The sequence below is a fragment of the Artibeus jamaicensis genome, unplaced genomic scaffold (genome assembly GCF_021234435.1).
Source record: "Artibeus jamaicensis isolate MK-2021 breed Jamaican fruit bat unplaced genomic scaffold, CSHL_Jam_final contig_1998, whole genome shotgun sequence".
Taxonomy (NCBI): Eukaryota; Metazoa; Chordata; class Mammalia; order Chiroptera; family Phyllostomidae; genus Artibeus; species Artibeus jamaicensis.
The window spans coordinates 15,071,647-15,091,426 of record NW_026521407.1 but is presented as its reverse complement, the minus strand read 5'-3'; the positions used below and the strand labels follow the sequence as shown (position 1 = coordinate 15,091,426).

Here is a 19,780-nt window from a genome sequence, read left to right as displayed (position 1 = left end):
TGGGTTGTGGGCCAGGTCCCCAGTAGGGGGCGTGCGAGAGGCAGCTGATCAATGTTTCTCTCACGCATCAGTGTTTCTTCCCCTCTCTTTCTCCCTCCTTTCCCCTCTAAAAATAAATTCTAAAAAAAGACAAGAAGATATCAGCTTATACAGCAGAGACAAGTGGCATAATCTGGAGGCTGCGTGAGGCCCAGTGTGATAAGGAGGTGGGACCTCCTGTCTGTATAATAGAAGTTGGCCCAACGCAACCAGTCGGGGTCACTCGGAACCGGGCCCATCAGTGCTGCCTCTGGGTGTGCACTGCGAAGCAATCCTCACACACGCCCATTGGGGCCATGTTCGCAATGTCATTGTTCATATTCAGGGTGGGAGATAGTGGGAGTGTCCCGTGCTGGAAGATGGGTGAGTGTTCGGTCCCACCCCAGAGTATAGGTGGCAATTAGAGGCAAAGGTGAGGTGTATGCAGATGGCAGCACGAATGGATCTCGAAACAGAACTTAGAGACGAAGGAAGAATGGATGCATAACACAGTAGCATCAGGTAAATTAAAAATATATGCAAACAAAACAATGGCACACTTGACAAGAATACACAAAAAGTACAGGTCAACAGTAGCAGGTAGTAGGGGAAGTAGTGGTCCGTGAGCATAAAAGAGAACTTTAATAAAGTATAAATAAGTTTTGAAATCTGGTGATATGTAAGTGGGGTGGGGTCATGTCATTTTTGGTATATTTTTCAAACTCACAAAAATGTGTTTGTGTATATAATATGTATAAATATGTGTACAATACACATACACACATGTGCACGCCCAGGAAAACAGCTGACTGGATCTAGTGTGTAAAGACCAAAGGTTTGCAGTAGAAGGGGCTCCTGCCGTCCCATGACACCCTTCTCCCACCATGTGCCCCCCACCGCCAGGAGTGTGAAAGCCAGCCACATTCTGATCTCCGTGGATGGCAAGGTCTACCTGTCCGGTTTACGCAGCAACCTCAGCATGATCAGCCACGGGCAGAGGCAACGTGTGGTCCACGATTTTCCCAAGTACAGCATCAAGGTTCTGCCTTGGCTCAGCCCGGAGGTCCTCCAGCAGGTCTGTACCAGGTCCTGAGGAGCCCCAACCCTACCACCTTGTGATTTTCCAAGGGACCCTTCAGGAGTTTCCTGGGGTGGGGTGCTCTCTGCGTCCATCCAAGTGCAGTACAGGCTCCTGGAGGGAGGCTTTCCTGTTGACAGGTAGACCCAGGCAGCCTCCTGCACGGCATGATGTGTCCCCGGGGGGGGGTGGAGTTGTTCCCCCTCGGTGGGGTCCCAAACTGTGCCTGACACTGTTTCAGCTCCCTTCAGAGATCCCCACTTCTTGTGGGAAAGGAGCATTGGCACTCTCCATCCCTCCACCAGCAGGAGCACGGGGCCCCACACTTCCTCCTGCTTGTTCCATAGCACCACCAAACAGTCGTGCTTCCACATAGCAGTGCTCTTCAGTGGTGTAGGCAGGGAGGGTCTTAGCAGATGGTCCCGATTTGGGGACAGACATTCTTTCCCTCTCCTCAGTGTTTGCTCCACCCTGTTCTTTTTCTAAGAACAATGACCAAGGCTAAAAATGGAGTGATGTATGGCTTTTTTCTCCCGACTTAGAATCTTCAGGGTTACGATGCCAAATCTGACATCTACAGTGTGGGAATCACAGCCTGTGAGCTGGCCAATGGCCATGTGCCCTTTAAGGACATGCCTGCCACCCAGGTAAGCCTGCAGCCCAGTGCTTTCCTTCCTGCCTGCCTGTCCTCCTTCCACAAGCGCTCGTTGAGTACCTGCCACACTCAGGACACCAGCCAGGGATCATCAGCTGAGAGTTTTTTCCTTCAAGAGCTCATCCAGGGAGATGCTTTTGTGACTGTTTACTTCTGTGTGATAACTGCTATGCCAGTGGAGGTTGGGGGAGGGGAGCTCAGGGGGAGGCCCAAAGACCAAGTGTCTACTGAAAATTATGCAAATCAAGCTCATTTTTATAAATGTATGAAATACATCATCCCCCTACCTTGGTAAGTTACATGGAAAACCAGTTTCTCATTTATAATTTTCAGACTACTTCTGTTCACATCCCTTACAGTAGACCCAGGGAAGAGGCCTATTGAGTCAGGCTTTATAAAGTCCAAGAAGTAGGCCTGAGTCATTGGGGCAAAGATTGCCTGAGTCCCAGGTACCTGGAACATGATCTGGAACGGGAAGGAATGGGAGCAAGGTTGCAAGTTCTGAGTGAGTCTCTCCCTTGAACCACAGCTGCTTGCCCTGTGGGGAGGCGGGCAGCTAGAGAATGGCCAAAGGGAACCCTGCAAAGCAGGGGGCCTGAGAGGCTTCTGGGAAGAGGCAGCTTGAGTCTTAAGGTAAATAGGAATTAACTGAAGAATGGCAAGTAGAGGAAACTTTTAGGCAGAGGAAACAGCATGTGCAGACTCAGAGTCAAGAAAGAACAGGATGTTGGCAACAGCAAGCAGTGGTAAATGGCTGAAGTACAGGTGCACCTGGGGCCGTGGACACTAGGCAATGTGGCTGGAGGAGGGAGCTAGGGCAGATCGCGGCTTCGTGTGCCATGCCAGGATATCTGGTTCCTGTTGCAAAGCATGTGGAGAGTCACTGAAGGCTTTTAGGCACAGGAGTGATAGCATCAGATCTATAATGTCTTTGAGGAAGATCACTCCAACAGTTGGATTAGATCTGGTAGACTAGGAGGTGTGGCAATCTTGGAATCTAGAAAACCTAACTATAAGACACTAACAGAAAGATGCTCAGGAAAGAGTTAAAAGGCTATTTAAGGTGAATAAGAGGTTCAGATCCAGAAACAGTGTGGTCCAATAGAATTTTCTGAAATGAAACAAATGTTCTATATCTGCATTGTTCAATATGGTAGCCACTAGCCACCTGTGGCTATTAGGCACTTGAAATGTGGCCAGTGAGACTGAGGAACTGAGTTTTAAATCTAATTTAAATTCATTTAAAAATAAAGAGCCACTTGTGGCTAGTGGCTACTATGCTACCACAGTTCTTGAGAGATTTCCAGGGTTCTGGCTCAGACAGAGCAATCCCTGGGGACTGGGACAGCGATCCCCACCATGGGGCTGGTTTCACACACGCGGAGTCTGAGGGCTTTCAGACAGCTGCCCAAGCTTTGCCCGTCCCTGTGCATCCTGCTCCCGTGCAGCCTGCCGCAGCGATAGACCAGGCTGTGGCGCTGCAGGTGCGGCCTGATGGACCCCATCAGACCCACCTGGGCTTGGCAAATTGGGGCTGGGCTTCAAAGAAAGCCAGCCTGCTGCTGCCTTCACCCTAGGGTAAGGGCCCACAGTTAAAAGTATCTGATGCCTTATAAAGGGGAGGAGGCTATGAGCCCCTTCCTTCCAGCATTGTGAAGGGGCCACTTTTTTGCAGCCCCCCTCCAACAATTGGGCCTAGCTAGGGTGTGGCTGCCAAGCCAGTGGCCAGCACTCCTTTGGAAAAGTTATTCTACTTCTGTCTTTTCTCTACTCCCCCAAATCATGTTTGAATGTTGGGAAAACTATATTTGTGAAGAAACTCTAGGCCTCCAGCCCAGTCCTGGCTCTGTCCTCTCTAGATGCTGCTGGAGAAACTGAACGGCACCGTGCCCTGCCTGTTGGACACCAGCACCATCCCCGCCGAGGAGCTGACCATGAGCACCTCTCGCTCCGCGGCCAACTCTGGCCTGAACGAGAGCCTGGCCACCAGCACCCCCAGGACCTCCAATGGTGACTCGCTGTCCCACCCCTATCACCGAACCTTTTCCCCCCACTTCCACCACTTCGTGGAGCAGTGCCTTCAGCGCAACCCAGATGTAAGGTACTTCCACTAGGCTGGGGGGTGGGCTTTCCAGGGAGCAGAGGGGGCTCTAGGGTTTAAGGCAGGGTTTGAGAGGCTGCATCTGTCCTGTAAAGGTCTGGGTTCCTCAGAGGAGTCCAGAGACCCCATAGCAAGAGGGGTCGGCCCGAGGGTTTGCTAAGAAGCCAGGCTAAGCAGCTCTGGCTGCTTTGCTTAGTGAGCCGAGGGAACGAAGCAGAGGGGCACTTGGGGTGAAGTATAAGAAACAGGATTTTGGAAGTTGGGGGCACAGGGTGATGCTGGTCTCTCTCCCTCCCTCCCCGCAGACCCAGTGCCAGCACCCTCCTGAACCATTCCTTTTTCAAGCAGGTACAGTAGCATTTTCCTGAGGCCCCTTGTTTTCTCGCCTGTGGTTTTAACTCCCCCAGTCACCTTAATTTTGGGGTTTTTAGAGTATTCTCTCCTCCTTTCAAATCAAAGAAATGACCATTTTCTGAAACCCCTTAAAGGTGCTGCTCTTTCCGCTTATAGGAACTCTTGACTCCAAAGGCCCATCTGTCTGTCACTAGGCCATGGTTCCTTGCTCTGTGATGTCCTGGGTCCCAGAGTAACAGGATCCATCCCCACTTTCTCTCCTCCCCCAGATCAAGCGACGCGCCTCAGAGGCTTTGCCTGAGTTACTTCGGCCTGTCAACCCAATCACCAATTTTGAGGGCAGCCAGTCTCAGGACCACAGTGGAATCTTTGGCCTGGTAACAAACTTGGAAGAGCTGGAGGTGGATGACTGGGAATTCTGAGTCTCTGAAGAAGGTGCTCACTTCCCAGCATGGGATGGACGCGGGAGCCTCTGGGACCCTTCCTGAGGGCTGGCCACATTCCTGTCCTTCAGGAGCAGACTGGGTAGAAAGGGCATTTCTGCTAGGAGAGGTGCCTGCTTGCTGACTGGGAGAGAAGTTCCTGGAGAGAAACTTTTCTACTGCTCCAAGACATCTGAGACACAGGGGATCCAGACAGGCCAGAAAGCTGACATTCCCAGCCCAGGGAGCTCTGGTGGCCTCTTGAGAAGAAAGAGAAGCCAGCCCTTGGGGACTGAAGTTCAAGTCTGGGGTTTGACTCACTGACACAGGGAACTATGTGACTTCCTCCTCTCACTCTTGTTCTCCTACCAGCCAGTTTCCATTCTTTTCCAGTGCTCTCAGATCCTGTGGGTCCATGGAGAGGCAAGCAGTAGGCAGTCTGTGCCCTCTCCCCTCTGACCTCTCCCTGATAATTGGAGGGAAGGGCACTGGTTTTCCTTTTTAAGCATCAGGTTAAAGCTGGGGCAGCTTGTCCTGATCCTTGTTATGGCTTGGGCCCTGACACCTAAAACCTTCTGTACTTTGTCTGTGTAGTGCATTTCTTTCCCATGGAGAGTCCATCTTAACTGCCTCCTACTGCTGCCTCGGTGCTTTCTCTAAGGGCCATAATGTCTTGCCTAGCCAGGGGGCTTAAGTCCTTATGCCGTGTTAGTTCTATTGCCAGAACAAATTAAAATGTTCAGAGCCCCAACTGGAGAGCGGCATCGTTGTGTGTTGGCCACACAGGCTCAAACGCATCTCATTCCACCCCGGGTTCCGCCGTCCGAGAGCAGCCCAGGAGTGCCCACGGGAGCGCAGCAGTGACCTCGGTCATTGGACAGACGGCCTCACAGCACACCGGTTCTTTTGTTCACGTAGGTGTATACGTATGCACACTCACCCGAGGACTTTTTCATTGCTTTTAGAGAGAGGAAGGAGAGAAACATCAATGGGTTGTCTCCCAAACGCACCCCAACTGGGGATCAAACCCTCAACCTAGATGGGGAATCGAACCTGAAGGGACTCCAACCAACTGAACCACACTGGCAAGGGCATACCAGTTCTTTCAAAACTCGTAATAGGCTCGGTTGGCGGGAGCATTGCCCGTAACTGAAAAAGGATTGTGGGTTCGATTCCCAGTTAGGGAACATACCTAGGTAGGTTGCAGGTTGGATCCCCATTTGGGGGTGCATACAAGAGGTGACCATCTATGTTTCTCTTCTTCCCTCCCTCCCCTCTCTCTAAAATCAGTAAGCATGTGGTCAGGTGAGGATTAAAAAATAAAACCTGTAATAGGCGTGCTCTTAACTATCTACAATTTAGAGACTATTAACAGCATGTGGCCATCAAAATACTTGGGTTGGAAAGGCCTACCACGTGCAGGCTGTGGGTCACATGCAGGTCAGGACCACCCAACATAAAGTCATAAATTTACTTAAAACACTGAAGTTTTTGTGGGTGTGATTACACATTGCAGTGTATTTAATGCGTGGCCCAAGACAACTCTTCCAGTGTGGCCCAAAGACACCGAAAGGTTGGACACCCCTGATAGGTGCCAGAGACCAGCCCCTCTGCAGGGCCACCTGTGGGCCACTAGGAGTCCGGGCAGAAGATGCTCACCTTTGGCAGGGAAGGAGGTGGAGGGGTTTATTTTGTAACATGACTTGTGGTGTCTCCTTACCACTGGAACTAATACCAAAAGAGCAGGTAACCTAAGAACCAGACTGGTGCCCTGCCCGGTCATCCTGGTTGGCAGCCAGAGAGGACGTGCCAGGGGGTGACTCTAACCTGGGTCTCCTCCGAGGTGCTCCCCAGCCTGCATGTGCCCCAGCTTGGCACCTTCCCTCCCAGTCCCTCAGGGGTGAGGTGCCCTGCTCTGGGTGAGGCACTTCAAATGTCAGATTAAGGAAGTGCCCCACCTTCCCTGAAGCTGCTTTGTACCATCAAATGCTCTCACTTTCCCTTTCCTCAGAAATTGTAACACCAATTCAAAAAATAACAAAATGGCCTCGGCCAGTGTGGCTCAGTTGCTTGGAATGTCGACCCGAAGATCAAAGGGTTGTGGGTTCGATCCCCAGTCAGGGCACATACCCAGGTTATGGATTCAATCCCCAGTCAGGCAGGGCACACAAAAAGGCAGCCAATCAGTGTTACTCACATTGATGTTTTTCTGTCTCTCCCCTTTTTGAAAGCAATGAAAAATGTCCTCAGGTGTTGAGGATAAAAATAAATGAACAAAACCTTGGGCAGTTACAGGGGTTGATGTGAAGGAATGACACCGACCACGAGGTGGGGTGGGGAGACCTGAAATGCAGAAGGCCGGGTCACATTTATTTCCAACCCTCCTCTCCCCTGCCCAGCTCATTTTTTTCTTTAAACCTCAAGTTCCCTTTTCTTAACATCATTATCAGCCCGTTTACTTGGCTTGTAAACCGCTTTCTTCGCCTTGTTTGGCAGCTCATTTTGCTGGCTCTGGCAGGTGCCTGCAGTTCAGCCCATAGATTGTCCTGGGCAGGGCAAGGGGGCCTCGGGGCCGCTGCTTCTGCCCCAGGGCTTCACCCTCCTGAAATCACCACCGCCCCCCTTTGAGAATCTGATCAGGGGTGTGAGAACTTGGCCTGAAGTTTCTTACACACGCCCCACCCAGGCAGCCCTCAGGCCTGCAGCTCAACCCAAACTCAAACCGCCAGAGAGGAGCGGGAGGCTGCGGAGAAGTGAAGCGCAGCGTGGGTGTGCCGAGTGGCCCAGGTGCGGGCGCTGCGCTGTTCTGCTCCCCGGCGAGTGTGTGGGCCGCCAGTTCTATTCCTGCACCGCGTGGGCACACGCTATGTTCAGGGCTGTGCTTCGAGAAACAGCTTCCATCCCGGTGACGGGCAGAGCTCTGCAGTCGGGGGTGCCCGGCAGGTCCCCTACCCTCCCGGCAGAGGCCCGTCCAGGGGGCTGCTCCGGCCTGTTTCCCGCGCAGCGAGACTGTGCCCCACGTGAGGGATGGTCACCTGCCTCAGACCTGTCGCGCAGGGGGGCCGGGGAGCGGGGCAGGGAGGGAGCGGCTGGGTCTGGGGGCCGCTTCCCACCCAGCCCTGCGCCACCAGCTGCATTACTGGGGACGGATCACGGCAGCTCTTCAGGACTCGCTCCCTTACCTTCGGTGAGGTCTGGGTGCACCGAGGTTTGCTCGTCTCGGGTGGAAACCTCACTCCCTGAAAGGGCTGTCCTGACGCTTGGCAGACCACGTGCCCGCAAGGGCCGGGGTGGCTAACCCCACAAAATCTGGCCACGGAAACGCTTTCGGAGAGCAAGTACTCTGGGACATCAGAGGCAGCCACTTCCCGGGCCCCCGGTCTTGGTGGTTGAGGAGATGGCGCTAAGGGGTGGCGGTCCCACCAGACCCTCGTGACTGAACACCGAGGTCCCCGGGCCTTCCCTGAGGCGCAGGCTGTACCTCCCAGCCCGGCGGTCGCCTTCCTCGGCCGCAGTGCAGGCGCGCGGGGCTGCCCCTGGCGGCGGGAGGACTCCGCGGCCCGAGGGGGCGTGGGAGCCACGGGCACCGGACCGGCCTCCCGGGCAGCCCTCGCGGGGTCTATGAGACTGCAGGGCCCACGGATCTCCGGGAAGAAAGGGGGCAGCCGGGCCTGTGCCCTACAAGGCCAACTAGGGGAAACTGAGGCAGCAAAAGGCCCAGGGGCAGCTGGGTACTCCTCTACCGCCGCAGGAGAATCGCCGAGAGCGCTTTCGGTCTCGCGACCCCAGGCGTCTTCCCCCGAACTTGTCCCCGCCCGGAGGCTCCCGTCCCTGCCTCGGTCGCGCGCCCCGTTCCTGGAGGCCAGCGAGCGCGGGGCCCGAGGGAGGTGCCCGGCCCGGAGCACTGTGTTGGGGCGGGGGGCAGACAAAGGCGGGACCGCGAGCGCGGGGAAGACAAAGCGCAGAGGGGTCGGCGGCGGCGCGGGTGCGGCGGAGCCAATGGGCGGGCGCGAGGCGGGGGCCGGCGGGGGCGGTGCTGCGATCAGGCGGCGGCGGCCTCGGCTCGGGGACCACAGGCGAGCGGCTGCAGCTTGCACCCGCGCCCACCTCCCACTCGAGGCGCCCCCCGGAGACCGACCCCCGCCCTGCGGCCCAGGCCGGGACCCGGTGAGATACGCGGGCGTGTGGCTGGAAGCAGGGGTCTGTAGTCCGTTCACAAATCAAGGCGCCCAGGTGGGGGCTGCGGGAGCCGCCTCTCCGGGGTCCCCGGGGCGCTTCCGCTGCTCGCCGCCGCCCGAGGCCTCCGGGCGGGAACGGGGCCAAGTGCCCTCTCCGCGGGGCCGGCGGGTTGGGGGGGGCGGTCCACGCGGGTCCGGGGGCCGAGGAGCGAGGCGCGCAGACTGCCGGACGGCGCTGTGCGGCGGCCGGGTCCGCCGAGCTGTGGGCGCCACCAGCCTCGGCGCCCTGGGCCCGGGGCTGGGCTGTGTAGGGTCGGGGTCAGGCCAGGGCAGCGGGTTGTCGCCGCAGCCCTCCCCGCCCGCCCTCTCCTGACCTTTCTCACCCCACCCCCGCCGCGTGTGGGGTCCTGGTCCGCGGGGCGCTCTCCGCGGCCGAGGAGCAGCCCCCCTCCTCACCCGCTCTGTTACCCCCCGATACACGGTTCACGCGGGGACCCCTGGCCCTTGGGGAGCAGCGAGGGGGGCGGGCGGGAGAAGGGGGAGGTGGGTGAGGGCGGAAGTGGCAAGACCCAGAGCAACAGGAAATGATTTAGAAAAAGTCCCAACCACAGCCCCCCAGCCCCCTGCTTGTAAACACCCCACCCCCACCCCACGGGCTGGGGAAAGGCTTGTGGGGCCCAACCGACCGACTTCCCCTTGCAGAACCCAGCGGGTGCCGCGTCTCCACCCAGGCCTCCATCACTTCCAACCAGCCATGTTCCAGGCTGCAGGAGCCGCCCAGGCCACCCCCTCTCCTGTAGGTGATCAGCCGGGTGGGAGGACACCCCGAGCAGGTGTCTGGCTTGGGGATGAAGGGGTGAGGAGCGGTGTGTTTCCCTACCACCCTTTGCCCCTTTCCCCCCGAGTGCCCCTGGGAGCTGCGCTGGTGATCCCAGTGAAGGTCCGGGGCGTCTCTCTGCTGCCCCTGCCCTGACTGGCCCTCTCCCCTCAGGAAGCCAAAAGCGGTTGTGGCCCCAGCACCGTTCAGCGCTCCAAGGTAGGACCGTGAGAGTGGGGTGTAGGGGGAGGAAGGGATCGGCGCTGGTCAGACCCCTGGCTGAGTCTCTCCCCTCAACAGTCCTTCAGCCTTCGGGCCCAGGTGAAGGAGACCTGTGCTGCCTGCCAGAAGACTGTGTACCCCATGGAGCGGCTGGTGGCAGACAAGCTCATTTTCCACAACTCTTGCTTCTGCTGCAAGCACTGTCACACCAAGCTGAGGTGCGCCTTTGCCCTGCCCTTGCCCTCACCTGCCAGCCCTGACCCAACCTGACCACCGTTGTTCTGCCTCTGCAGCCTGGGCAGTTACGCGGCGCTGCACGGGGAATTTTACTGCAAGCCCCACTTTCAGCAGCTGTTTAAGAGCAAAGGCAACTATGATGAAGGCTTCGGTCGAAAGCAGCACAAGGAGCTCTGGGCCCACAAGGAGGTGGACGCCAGCACCAAGACAGCCTGAGGCCCTCTGACCGTCCTTTCCCTCTGTAAAGGGCCTGCAGCAGGACGGTGGGAAGTGTGGGAGAGATCGGACCTGGGCTTGGGTGGGGAGGCAGGGTGGGAATGGGATGAGGCTGTCTTGCTCAGGCAGAGGGTTACAGGGGCAGGGCTCTGCTCCAGGATTCCTTCTCTCTCAGTGGGTGGGGATTTGGGAACCAGGATTAGGGGGTTGCTCACCATCCTGCTCCCTGCTTCCTGCTTCTTTCAGCCTACCCAACCTCACCCCCTGGCTCCCTTGGAGGCCTCCAAGCCCAGCTTACTTATCTAGGTGCCTTTTCTCCAGCTAGGAGTCAGCATGTTTCCCTCAGGGTCCTAAGCTCCCTCACTGCCACGTGGGGTCCTGCGTGGCCCTCATGTCTCCCCATCTACCTCTACCCGTAGCCTGGTTCTGAGCCATGGAGACTGGAGGAAGGAGAGGCAGCATGCCTTCCGCTGGGCCTCAGAATGCCCACCAGGGCTCAGTGTGGAAGGGGAGGGGAAGTGAAGCAGCCCTGCCCTCCCTGCAAGGCAAGGCAGGGCAGGCCCCAGCGGGGCTTGGGACCGTCTCGCACCACTGGCATATAGCAGCAGAAGCTAAAGCACCTGCCAGCTTGAGAGCCAGAGACTGGCAGCAGCCACACTCCCTTCTCTCCTGTTTCTGCCGGTTCTGTTGTGATCAATCCTGTTTTAAACATGTTTCAGCAGATCCTGACTCTGTATTATGTGGTCTGACGGGGGGGGGAGGGGTTGTGGAAGAAAGGGCACAGACTCACCATGCAGAGGTGAAGAGTGGGGAGAGGGTCAGCTCAGAGGACATCTGGCCTTGTTGGGGAGCAGTGATGGGTGTCAGAAATAACAGCCAGCCCGAGTGAAAGGGTGTCTCCATCCCAGCCAGGCTCTCCAATGCTGTCAGACCCAGGGTGTCTTTATAACTGAAAACTCCTTTGTCCTTTAGCCTTGGATTGGCCAAGAGGGCCAGTCCACCAGTGTGTGATGGTGCCTGTCTGCAATGCGCTTCAGTATGTTGGGGTACAAGGTGAGACCCCTTCTGCTGAGCCCTGGTCTGGGACCCCTTTGCCCTGGAAATCAGCAAGGGATGGAGGGAATCGGCAGATCCAGCAGGTGCAGTTAGTTTTCTCGTGTCTGTGCCCCTCCCCCACCTATTATCTTGCCCTGCCATTTCAAGCTCTGGTGCATGAAGCAACCATAGTCCCTGTCCCAGGGAGTCCAAGTAGCTTGTCTGCCCCTCTTAGGGGACGGCAAGCAAGGCAAGCTTGGAGGATGTAAGACTTCATTCTCCACCAGCGGGATAAAGGCAGGAAGGGTGGGTCGTCCTGCCCCAGACCCAACTGTCCTGATTTCCCCAAACTGCCTGTGAGCAAGAGGGCAGATTCCTGGGGACTTGCTCCCACTGCTCCATACAACTCAAGTTCTTAAGTGATCTCATGCCCAAAGGACAGGGTAGGGAGCTAGGCCTTAAGCTCTGGCTGCAGATGGGCCATTGTGCTGTTGGGGTAGACAATGCCCCTTGAAGTGGCAGTGCTAAGCGCTCAATAGGCTGAGTGGGTGCACCAGAAGCTTCAGATGGGGACAGGGATGGTCTCTCCTGCACAAAGCTAAGCAAGAGCAGCAGACAGACTGGGGGGAATATGAGAAAGATGGTTCCTGGAAGCATCTGATTCCTCCCTTGAAAGGATGGAACCAAGGAGAGTCCTCTAGGCTGGGAAGACTACTGGATGCCACAAAGGAGCTGACAGGCACTGGTGACAGGCACAGGGAACCCAGGCACTGGTGACACTCAGGGCCGACAAACCGCTCTCTGCGATGCTCCTGGGAGTGAGAGGAGGAGGTGCCATCTCTGAGCTAGCAGTGGTACCAGCCAAGTCATCTTATCCTAACGCCCCCTCTCGGAATCATTACAAGTTTCCCACTGAAGCACCCGAGTGTGTTCCCAGGCTGTATTCCCAGCCCCTTTACAGCAAACGTCTGCTCCCTCCACCCTTCAACCAAAAGCATTGCCACAGGATCCCTCTGGTATAAATGATCCCTTTTATTTTAAGTAATGCGCGACACTGGCCTGGCTTTGCTCTGCAAGCCCTCGGTCAAGATACAGTCAGATAACTATGGCTGCAGGTTCTTCTGCACAACCCACAATTCAGACACAGACACAGAGCAGAGTGGGTGGGAGGGGCAGGAGGGTGGCAGAGGACAGACTGTCCCCGGTGTTGGCCTCTGTTGCGTTGGCCGAGGCTGACATACCCCACAGAATGATGAGCAAATGGCACATGGCCCGTCCCACAGCAACCCTGGGGCTGCTAGGAGACTGCCCTTCAGAACCTTTGGGCCCAGGCCAGTCTAAGCCCACAACTTGTCATCTGGATTATTTAATAATAAATTAAAATTAAGCAACAGCTTGGTCCTGAGGATGCTGAGCCAGCATGTCCACAGTTTTGGGCACAAAAAAATCGGTCTTATTTTGGAGTGCAGGGTTGGCTTGTTTGCAAATTCACTCTTAAAAACATTCCCTGTGAGGTTAAGACCCTTGGGGGCGGTTGGAAATGGGGGCTCTGTGAGAGCCTGAACCTGGGACACAGAGTCGTCTCATCTTGTCAGCTCTGGCACCTCACGTGCTCTGTCTCCTCTTGGGAAATGGGGACAAGACAAGGGTGTGAGCCCAAGAAGAGTGGAGGAGCCATCAGGACGGGGTCATGAAGAGGCCGAGCTGCCACTGGGCAGCTTTGGTCGAGATGAGGGGCCCAGTCCCCACCCTGGGCGAGGGCCGAGGTGGAGACAGGAGCACATGCTCGCTGTCTGAGGGCTGGGCTGGGAGTGCCTGACAGAGACCCCCAGGGAAAAGGATGTAAATAGGCCCAGGCCCAGTTGGCACCGTGCAACACATTCCTGCAAAACCTGCTTTCATTTTTTTCTCTGTTGAGGTGTCCATCACCTGTAACAGTCTAGAAGTGATATATATACAAACCATCAAATATGATCTGAGATATAAATTAACAAGTACAAGGCCTCACATTACATGATGTGAAAAGGCTAAAAACAGCGATAGAAACTACATTCATAAAAGTGCATCGTCAACATACAACGAAGGCTTTGGCTTGTTCTGGTGCCCTTGGGGAAGTGGGCATGGCTGGCAATGAGCTGCCTGGCGCTAATCCCCAGCTCCCTGGAGATGCCCATCCCTGGGCACTGGCTTTTTTTTTTTTTTTTTTTTTTTCCTTTTTCCTTTAATGACAACTCCCAAGGAAACTGGGAGTTGAGAGGGAGGAGCTCTAGCAATAGGCACATTTTGGAGGGGAGGGGCCGGAAAAAAGGACCAGCACCCAGGCTGAGGTAAATAAGGCCAACTCTAAGCTGCTTGGAGATACTGGCTCCCAGACCCCTGCTGCCACTCCCCCACCAAGGGAGGCGCAAGAAGAGAAAGAGGCTGATACCTCATGGGGACGGGCAAGGCTGGCCAAGGACGAACAGAGCTGGCAGTCATGGACATGATCACAGGGGCTCTCCCTTCTACCAGTCGGAGAGGCTCTGGCCCAGCTGGATCACGCACAGACAGCCTGGTAGAGCTCCCCTGGCCAGCCCGAGTGCCCTGCTCAGGGCAGGGTGGCCGGTTGGATCAGAGGCTCTCAGCGTGCTGTCCGTCTTCCTGTCTGATGCAATGGGGGAACAGAGGCCAGGCCAGGAGCACAAAGGCCATTACCTTCAGCTCTTTCCAATCCAGCCCAAGGCCTGAGCCCATAGCAGGGGTACTCAGAGCCCAGAGGGCCCACAGTCTCCAGTTCAGAAACTGGGCACAGCATAAGAGTGACTCCAATTTGTAAAACAGAGACAATTGCATTGACAAAACTGCCCCCTCAGTGGGGCAGTTCCACATCTCAGGCCCCTGCTTGGGAAGGCAGGGTCACAGGGGTAGGCAGGATGGGCTCCTCCTCCCCTGAATAAGGCAGCATAACATTTGCTTCATTCATCTTTGGTAAGGTCAGGGACTGGCAAAGCTGACCTGGAGGCTCGAGGGAGAGTGCAGCCCAGGCCTCTGCCTTCCATTGGCTGTGGGTTGCTGGGCTTTACCTCAGGCCTGGGTGGGCTCATCCAGCCCAGAGATGCCCTGGTGATCTCCAGACATGGGGAGGAGAAACAAAATAACACTCTGAATGAAAGTAACACTATTCGGACCCTCGTGTCCATCATGTGCCCCCAAGATGGCACAAGATGGACGCTGGTGCTGACTGCAGTGTCAGGACACAGCCCCAAGGGTGGGGCCCACAGCGCCTCGCACACTGTTTCTAGCCCCTTACCCTCCACGCTGAGCTGATGAGGCTGGAGCTCTCAGGTCTGGCAGGCTGGGGGCTTCCAGTCCTTGAGGCTGCAGTCGCCCCACCCTGGTTCTGAGCCCCAGTGGCAGAAGGGGCACAGACAAACGCTGGCTGACTACAGCTCCATGGTCCACAGCCTTGCCTGGGAGAAGCAGCAACTCTGCTGAGCCCCGCAGCAGCCCCTTGCCCATGCGGCTGGCAGCAGTGTGGCCTTGAGAGCTCAGTACACAAGCTGTGCAAAGTGGTGTGTGAGCAGCTCCTCGGCAGAAGGTCTCTGGCGGGCCTCCACAAAAATGCGCCTCAGGAAGTCCCGGCCGTGCTCGGAGATATGGGAGGGCAGCTGAGGATTCGTGGGCTGCGTGGCAATCTTGAAAATGGCGGCCATGGCTTCATACTCTGCCCAAGGTGGTTTCTCTGTCAGCATCTCTACCACAGTGCAGCCCAGGCTCCTGGTGAGAGAGAGAAGCCCAGGTCACCTCCTGGCCAGCCCCAGGCTCCCAGCTGCCCTGCCCACTTGTAAAGGAGGTACTTTTCTCAGAACACACTGAGGCAGACTGAATGAAGCTGAGCATGGATACAATATAGAGGGTCCACGAGGCCAGAAGCAGATTCGAAGCACTGTTGGCCTCGTCCACACTGGCTTTGGCTTCGTCAACCTACACCCAACCTGGGTACTTCTTGAGACTGGAGAAGAGAACCACTTAGTATAGACAGAAAGAACTCCAGGACAACTATGTTACTTTCCTACTGCCGCTGTAGCAAATTACCATGAACCTAAAAAATGATACAAACTCATCATAGTTCTGGAGGTCAGAAATCTAAAATTCATCTCACTGGGCTAAAGGTCTCAGTGGGGATGGTTCCTTCTGAAAGCTCTGAGGGGAGAATTTCCTCGCTTTTTCCAGCTTCTAGAGGCTGCCTTCATTTCTTGGCTCATGGCCCCTTTAAAGCTTCACTCCACCCTCTTGCTTTCCTTGTCACATCTGCTACCCACTCTGATCTCCTGCTTCCCTTTTATAAGGACTCTGCTGGTTATACTGGCCCACCTGGGTGATCCAGGATGATCTTCCCATCTCAAAATTCTTAAATTAATCAAATCTACCAAGATCCTTCTGCCATATGAGTTGATATTTACAGGTCGAGGGGTAGTACATGGACATCTTCAGGGGACTACCATTCAGCCCAAGGGGATGAGCCTTCCAAGCCTTTTCAGGGGATGGACATGAAGAAATACAAATGCGAGCTGAGCATTAGAAGAGGGAATAGAAGCTTGCTAGTGTATAGTGGCTGATCTAAGCCCTCAGTATGGATCTGACTTCTTTTTTAGCAAACAGCAGGGATGTTTTCCACAGTCTAAGTTCCCAGCAATAATATTTGCTATTTAGAGTTGAAACGCACCACTACCTCTGCATACTGGCCCAGCTGGCAAAAGGTGGACACTCCCTCCCTTTCTCCCTCCCTTCCTCCCTCCCTCCCTTGCCACAGAGCCTCAGAGCTCACTTCCAAAGCCACTACTCACCACACATCTGCCTTCCTTCCATAGCCTTCACCGCTGATCACCTCAGGGCTCATCCAGTAGGGTGTGCCAGTGACTGAGCGCATGCCTGGGCCCGACATGCAGATGGTCTGCAGGCGTTTGCTGGCCCCAAAGTCCCCCAGCTTCACATTCCCAGCAGAGTCTCGGAGGATGTTAGCGCCTAAGGCATAAAAGGGCAGAAGATACAACTCTGAACTCTCTGGGCTTTTTCCTCCCCGCTCTTTCCCTACCTTCCAGGTCACAGGGCTGCTGGGAAAGGCCTGGGCTACCATAAATTAGACGTGAACTGCACAGGGCAAACAAACAGGCTAGTGACGGAAGCCTCAGCCCTATAGCGCAAAATGATCGTCGCCATGGCCAACACTGCCAAGCACTTTCCTCTGCAGTATTTTCCCAAACTGCGCAACTGATCTTCATAGGATCAGCAATTAAGAAAATAATTAAGAGTCCTACTTTTCAGAAAGTTTGGAACAGTTAAGCAACCAAGTCTTGGGGATTCTGTAGCCTGCCCCGACTTACCCTTAATGTCCCGGTGAACAATCATGTTGCTATGCAGGTAAGACATGCCCTCTAGGATCTGCCGGGTGTATTTTCGGGTCACACTCTCCGTCAGAGCTCCATAGGCCTTCAGCTGGTCTTTCACTGAGCCCTACAGCCACAAAAGTCAGAGGGAGTCACTGTGGGAAGATGATGGAAGGGAGGCAAAACCATTTCCAGCCGCCAGAATTGTAACATAGAAGTGATTCATCCAATCCCCACTTGTGATGGACGAGGTTCTTTACCAGGAGATACTGGGCAGTTTTGAGAAAAGTCTGAGACAGCCGTTCCCTCAAGGAACATATGACTCAAATCCACAAGGCAGCCTCCTCTGCTCCAGGTAAAAGTGGTACTTACTGGAGAGTGCAGCGATCCTGGAAGCCTCCGGTGAGGGTGGCCTGAGACAGTTCTCATCCCACACCATCACTGGGACCAGGGGCAGGCCCTCCTGCCTGCAAGTCCTGCCATCACCTCACCACCTCCTCTGAGCCTCCGGAGTCTCAGGTGATCAGACCTACCTCAAGGGACCCCTCCTCTGCAGCCCCAACCCCAGGCCAGGCCCTCTCTTCTGCGTGTCTCACACACATCAAGGGGCACATACCCCTGGCATGTACTCCATGAAGATGGTCAGGGTCTTCTCAGCACGGTCCCGCAGACAGCCATAGTACTGCACAATGCGCTCGTGCTGCAAGTTCTTCAGCAACTGGATTTCACACTCCAGAGCACTCACCTCCTAGGGGATGGGCCCAGTGTTCACCTCAGCTCTCAGGGCCCTAGTTTGCCTGCCTGGGATCAGCTCAGTTTGCCCTACTCAGTGCCCTCAGAGGGATCTATCTGCCTGGGAAACTGCAGCTGGAGAGAAGAGAGATTCTCTCAATTATTTGGCCCTTGGCCTCACTGCTGGGCAACCGTTTGAGTGGTGGCACTCCCACACAGGAAATACGCAGAGAGGAGTGGGAGGAGTTGTGGGTGCTTGGTAACTGCTGTACTTAAGGTAACTGGTGTATTTTACCCACTCAGATTGGACTATAGAACCCATTCAACGCTGAATTACAAAGACAGGCTCCTTCCTTTCTGGGCTGAGAGAGACATCCATTTGGTAAGGGGCAACTGCTACTCTCTGACATTGGTCATTACCTCTTACTTTGGGTTGCTTGGAACTTTGGTATCAGCTTAGTTCCTCATACCCAATCCCTCTCCCAGATACATGGTGCCCTTTGGATCATAGTCCCCTCATCCATGGCCATGGCCAGGGCCAAGGCCAAGGCCAAGGTCAGGGCCATGGTAGACAGCAAGGGAACTGGGAGGAATAATGGGAGAAGAAACCTGTAGCACCTGGCGCGACTGGTCTATGCAACCAGACAGGTACTTGGTTAAGAGGGTGGGACTGGAAGTCAGACCATGGGGAAGGCATTACCTTGCTTGTCTCAGGACTGTCTGGGTCAAATTGGACCTGCTTGGAAGCAAGTTCACGTCCTGTGTCCACATCATAACACAAATAGACCCTGCCAAAGGCACCCTGGCCCAGAAGCTTCCCTCGGCGCCAGTTGATGGGGGCACTAGGAGCTACAGGAGAATAGAAGGAAAGAGCTTTAGTCTCTGCACATTATTTATTGATATCCTGCTTCATTCTCCAGAGGCTCTATATGGGACCTTTGGCTGGAGACCGCCCTATCACCCGTCACTATCACATCTGACTGCAGCATCTCCACCCTCACCTGCAAAAGGCCCAGAGCCCTGGTCAATCAGACCACAAGACCTGAGTCTCGAGAGGCAGAGGACTGGTGAAGTCATCCTTAAATGCTTTTCTGTATTGATCAAACAAACTTCTATATTTCCAAAGTCCCTAAATAGCTTTTTAAAAATTATTTTATTTATTTATTTTTAGAGAGAGGGTAAGGGTGGGAGAAAAGGAGAGAGAAAAACATCAATGTGTGGTTACCTCTCATGCATCTCCGACCAGGGACTCGGTCTGCAACCCAGGCATGTGCCCCAGCTGGGAATCAAACCAGTAACCCTTAGGTTTGCAGGCTGGTGCTTAATCCACTTAGCCATACCAGCCAGGGCTAAAGTCCCTAAATATCTTAATATGACAGGAATTAAGAGTCAGCTCTTCAGTTTAAATATGGCAAAACTAAAGACCAAAGAGGGGAGGTGGCTTGCCACACAATAATGGAGTAAGGACTAAGGTCAAAGGGGTCTGCTATCCCTGTGCAGACTCTTCCAGTGTAGAAAGAATGGGCCAGCCCTGGCTGGTGTAGCTCAGTGGACTGAGCGCAGGCCTGCGAACCAAAAATTTGTGGTTCAATTCCCAGTCAGGGCACATGCCTGGGTTGCAGGCCAGTTCCCAGCAGGGGACCCATGAGAGGCAACCATACATTGATATTTCTCTCCCTCTCTCTTTCCCTTCTCCTTTAAAGATAAATAAATAAAATCTTAAAAAAAAAGAAAGAAAGAATGGGCCAGAGCAGCCCACTGCTGAACCAAACAGCCCCTACTGTAGACTCGTGGGCCTCCCAGCCTCCCAGCCTGCAGCTTGTCGGAGCATCCCCAGGGCAGTCTCCTCCCAGCCAGGGCCCACTCCTCACACTTGGTCGGCACATTCCTCTCCTGCACTGAGAGGGCGTTCTCGCTGTCTGCACTCCGAAGGCGCCCTCGGGGGTCCAAATACTGCACCGCCAGACCCATGTTCTCGCCATTTGTGCTCAGGGAGCGGCTGGATGGCACCAGAGTGAACAGGTTACCTTGATGACGTCGTATTCGGGGAAATGTTCTTCTACCTGAAGGGGAGTAGGGGCCAGAGCAGAGTAAATCAGACCTCTGGCCTTGAAGCTAAATGTGCAAACCAGGTCATAACACCAGTTCTGGTCCATCCTATCTTTCCTCCTGTCTAACTCCTGCCAGAATGGCTAATGTCCCAAGCACCTTGAGAATCAGGTCAAAAGCAGGAATTAGGAAGCAAAGATGGTTCAGGAATCTCTGGCCAAAGAGAAGGCACAATGCTGGCCCTCAGACCCCACAGCACTCATGAGGCCAATCCACAGCTGAAGTCTCTGTTTTCCTTGG

At 55.0% G+C, this 19,780-nt stretch overlaps 4 protein-coding genes across 17 annotated transcripts in view; 2 read left to right on the top strand and 2 right to left on the bottom strand.

The window, feature by feature from the left end:
• The window catches only part of STRADA (STE20 related adaptor alpha), a 30,594-nt gene extending 25,381 nt beyond the window's left edge, over window positions 1-5,213 (top strand). For all 11 annotated transcript variants that reach the window (XM_037128053.2, XM_037128062.2, XM_037128058.2 and 8 more), the window contains 5 exons: window positions 922-1,093; window positions 1,639-1,743; window positions 3,611-3,852; window positions 4,158-4,200; window positions 4,476-5,213. In XM_037128053.2, coding sequence (XP_036983948.2) covers window positions 922-1,093; window positions 1,639-1,743; window positions 3,611-3,852; window positions 4,158-4,200; window positions 4,476-4,628 — 715 coding nt within the window. In that variant the 3' untranslated portion in view covers window positions 4,629-5,213. The remainder of the gene's footprint in view (window positions 1-921; window positions 1,094-1,638; window positions 1,744-3,610; window positions 3,853-4,157; window positions 4,201-4,475) is intronic.
• Window positions 5,214-5,219: 6 nt separating this feature from the next.
• On the bottom strand, window positions 5,220-9,545 carry LOC128626067 (uncharacterized). Its single transcript, XM_053656554.1, has 3 exons — window positions 9,507-9,545; window positions 7,811-8,830; window positions 5,220-6,971 (listed from the first exon to the last, which is right to left on the bottom strand). The coding sequence occupies exons 1-3, from the start codon at window positions 9,543-9,545 to the stop codon at window positions 6,918-6,920; spliced, it is 1,113 nt and encodes a 370-aa protein (XP_053512529.1). The 3' UTR covers window positions 5,220-6,917.
• Window positions 7,524-11,027, top strand: LIMD2 (LIM domain containing 2). Of its 4 annotated transcripts, none has more exons than XM_037128066.2 (5): window positions 7,524-7,815; window positions 9,509-9,662; window positions 9,798-9,842; window positions 9,924-10,063; window positions 10,139-11,027. In XM_037128066.2, exons 2-5 carry the CDS (start codon window positions 9,561-9,563, stop codon window positions 10,296-10,298), a joined length of 447 nt encoding a protein of 148 aa, XP_036983961.1. In that variant the 5' UTR covers window positions 7,524-7,815; window positions 9,509-9,560; the 3' UTR covers window positions 10,299-11,027. The 4 variants fall into 4 exon arrangements, with proteins under 4 accessions (XP_036983961.1, XP_053511251.1, XP_036983960.1 ...); XM_053655276.1 differs by having other exon boundaries at window positions 7,549-7,815; window positions 9,509-9,602; XM_037128065.2 differs by lacking the exon at window positions 7,524-7,815 and adding an exon at window positions 8,711-8,795.
• A 1,317-nt stretch (window positions 11,028-12,344) lies between these two features.
• MAP3K3 (mitogen-activated protein kinase kinase kinase 3) overlaps window positions 12,345-19,780 on the bottom strand; it is a 64,479-nt gene continuing 57,043 nt past the window's right edge. The window contains exons 11-16 of the mRNA XM_037128049.2: window positions 19,303-19,494; window positions 18,132-18,280; window positions 17,316-17,447; window positions 16,697-16,826; window positions 16,160-16,337; window positions 12,345-15,089 (exon numbers count right to left, since the gene is read on the bottom strand). Of these exons, the coding sequence (XP_036983944.1) occupies window positions 14,861-15,089; window positions 16,160-16,337; window positions 16,697-16,826; window positions 17,316-17,447; window positions 18,132-18,280; window positions 19,303-19,494 (1,010 nt within the window). The 3' untranslated portion in view covers window positions 12,345-14,860. The remainder of the gene's footprint in view (window positions 15,090-16,159; window positions 16,338-16,696; window positions 16,827-17,315; window positions 17,448-18,131; window positions 18,281-19,302; window positions 19,495-19,780) is intronic.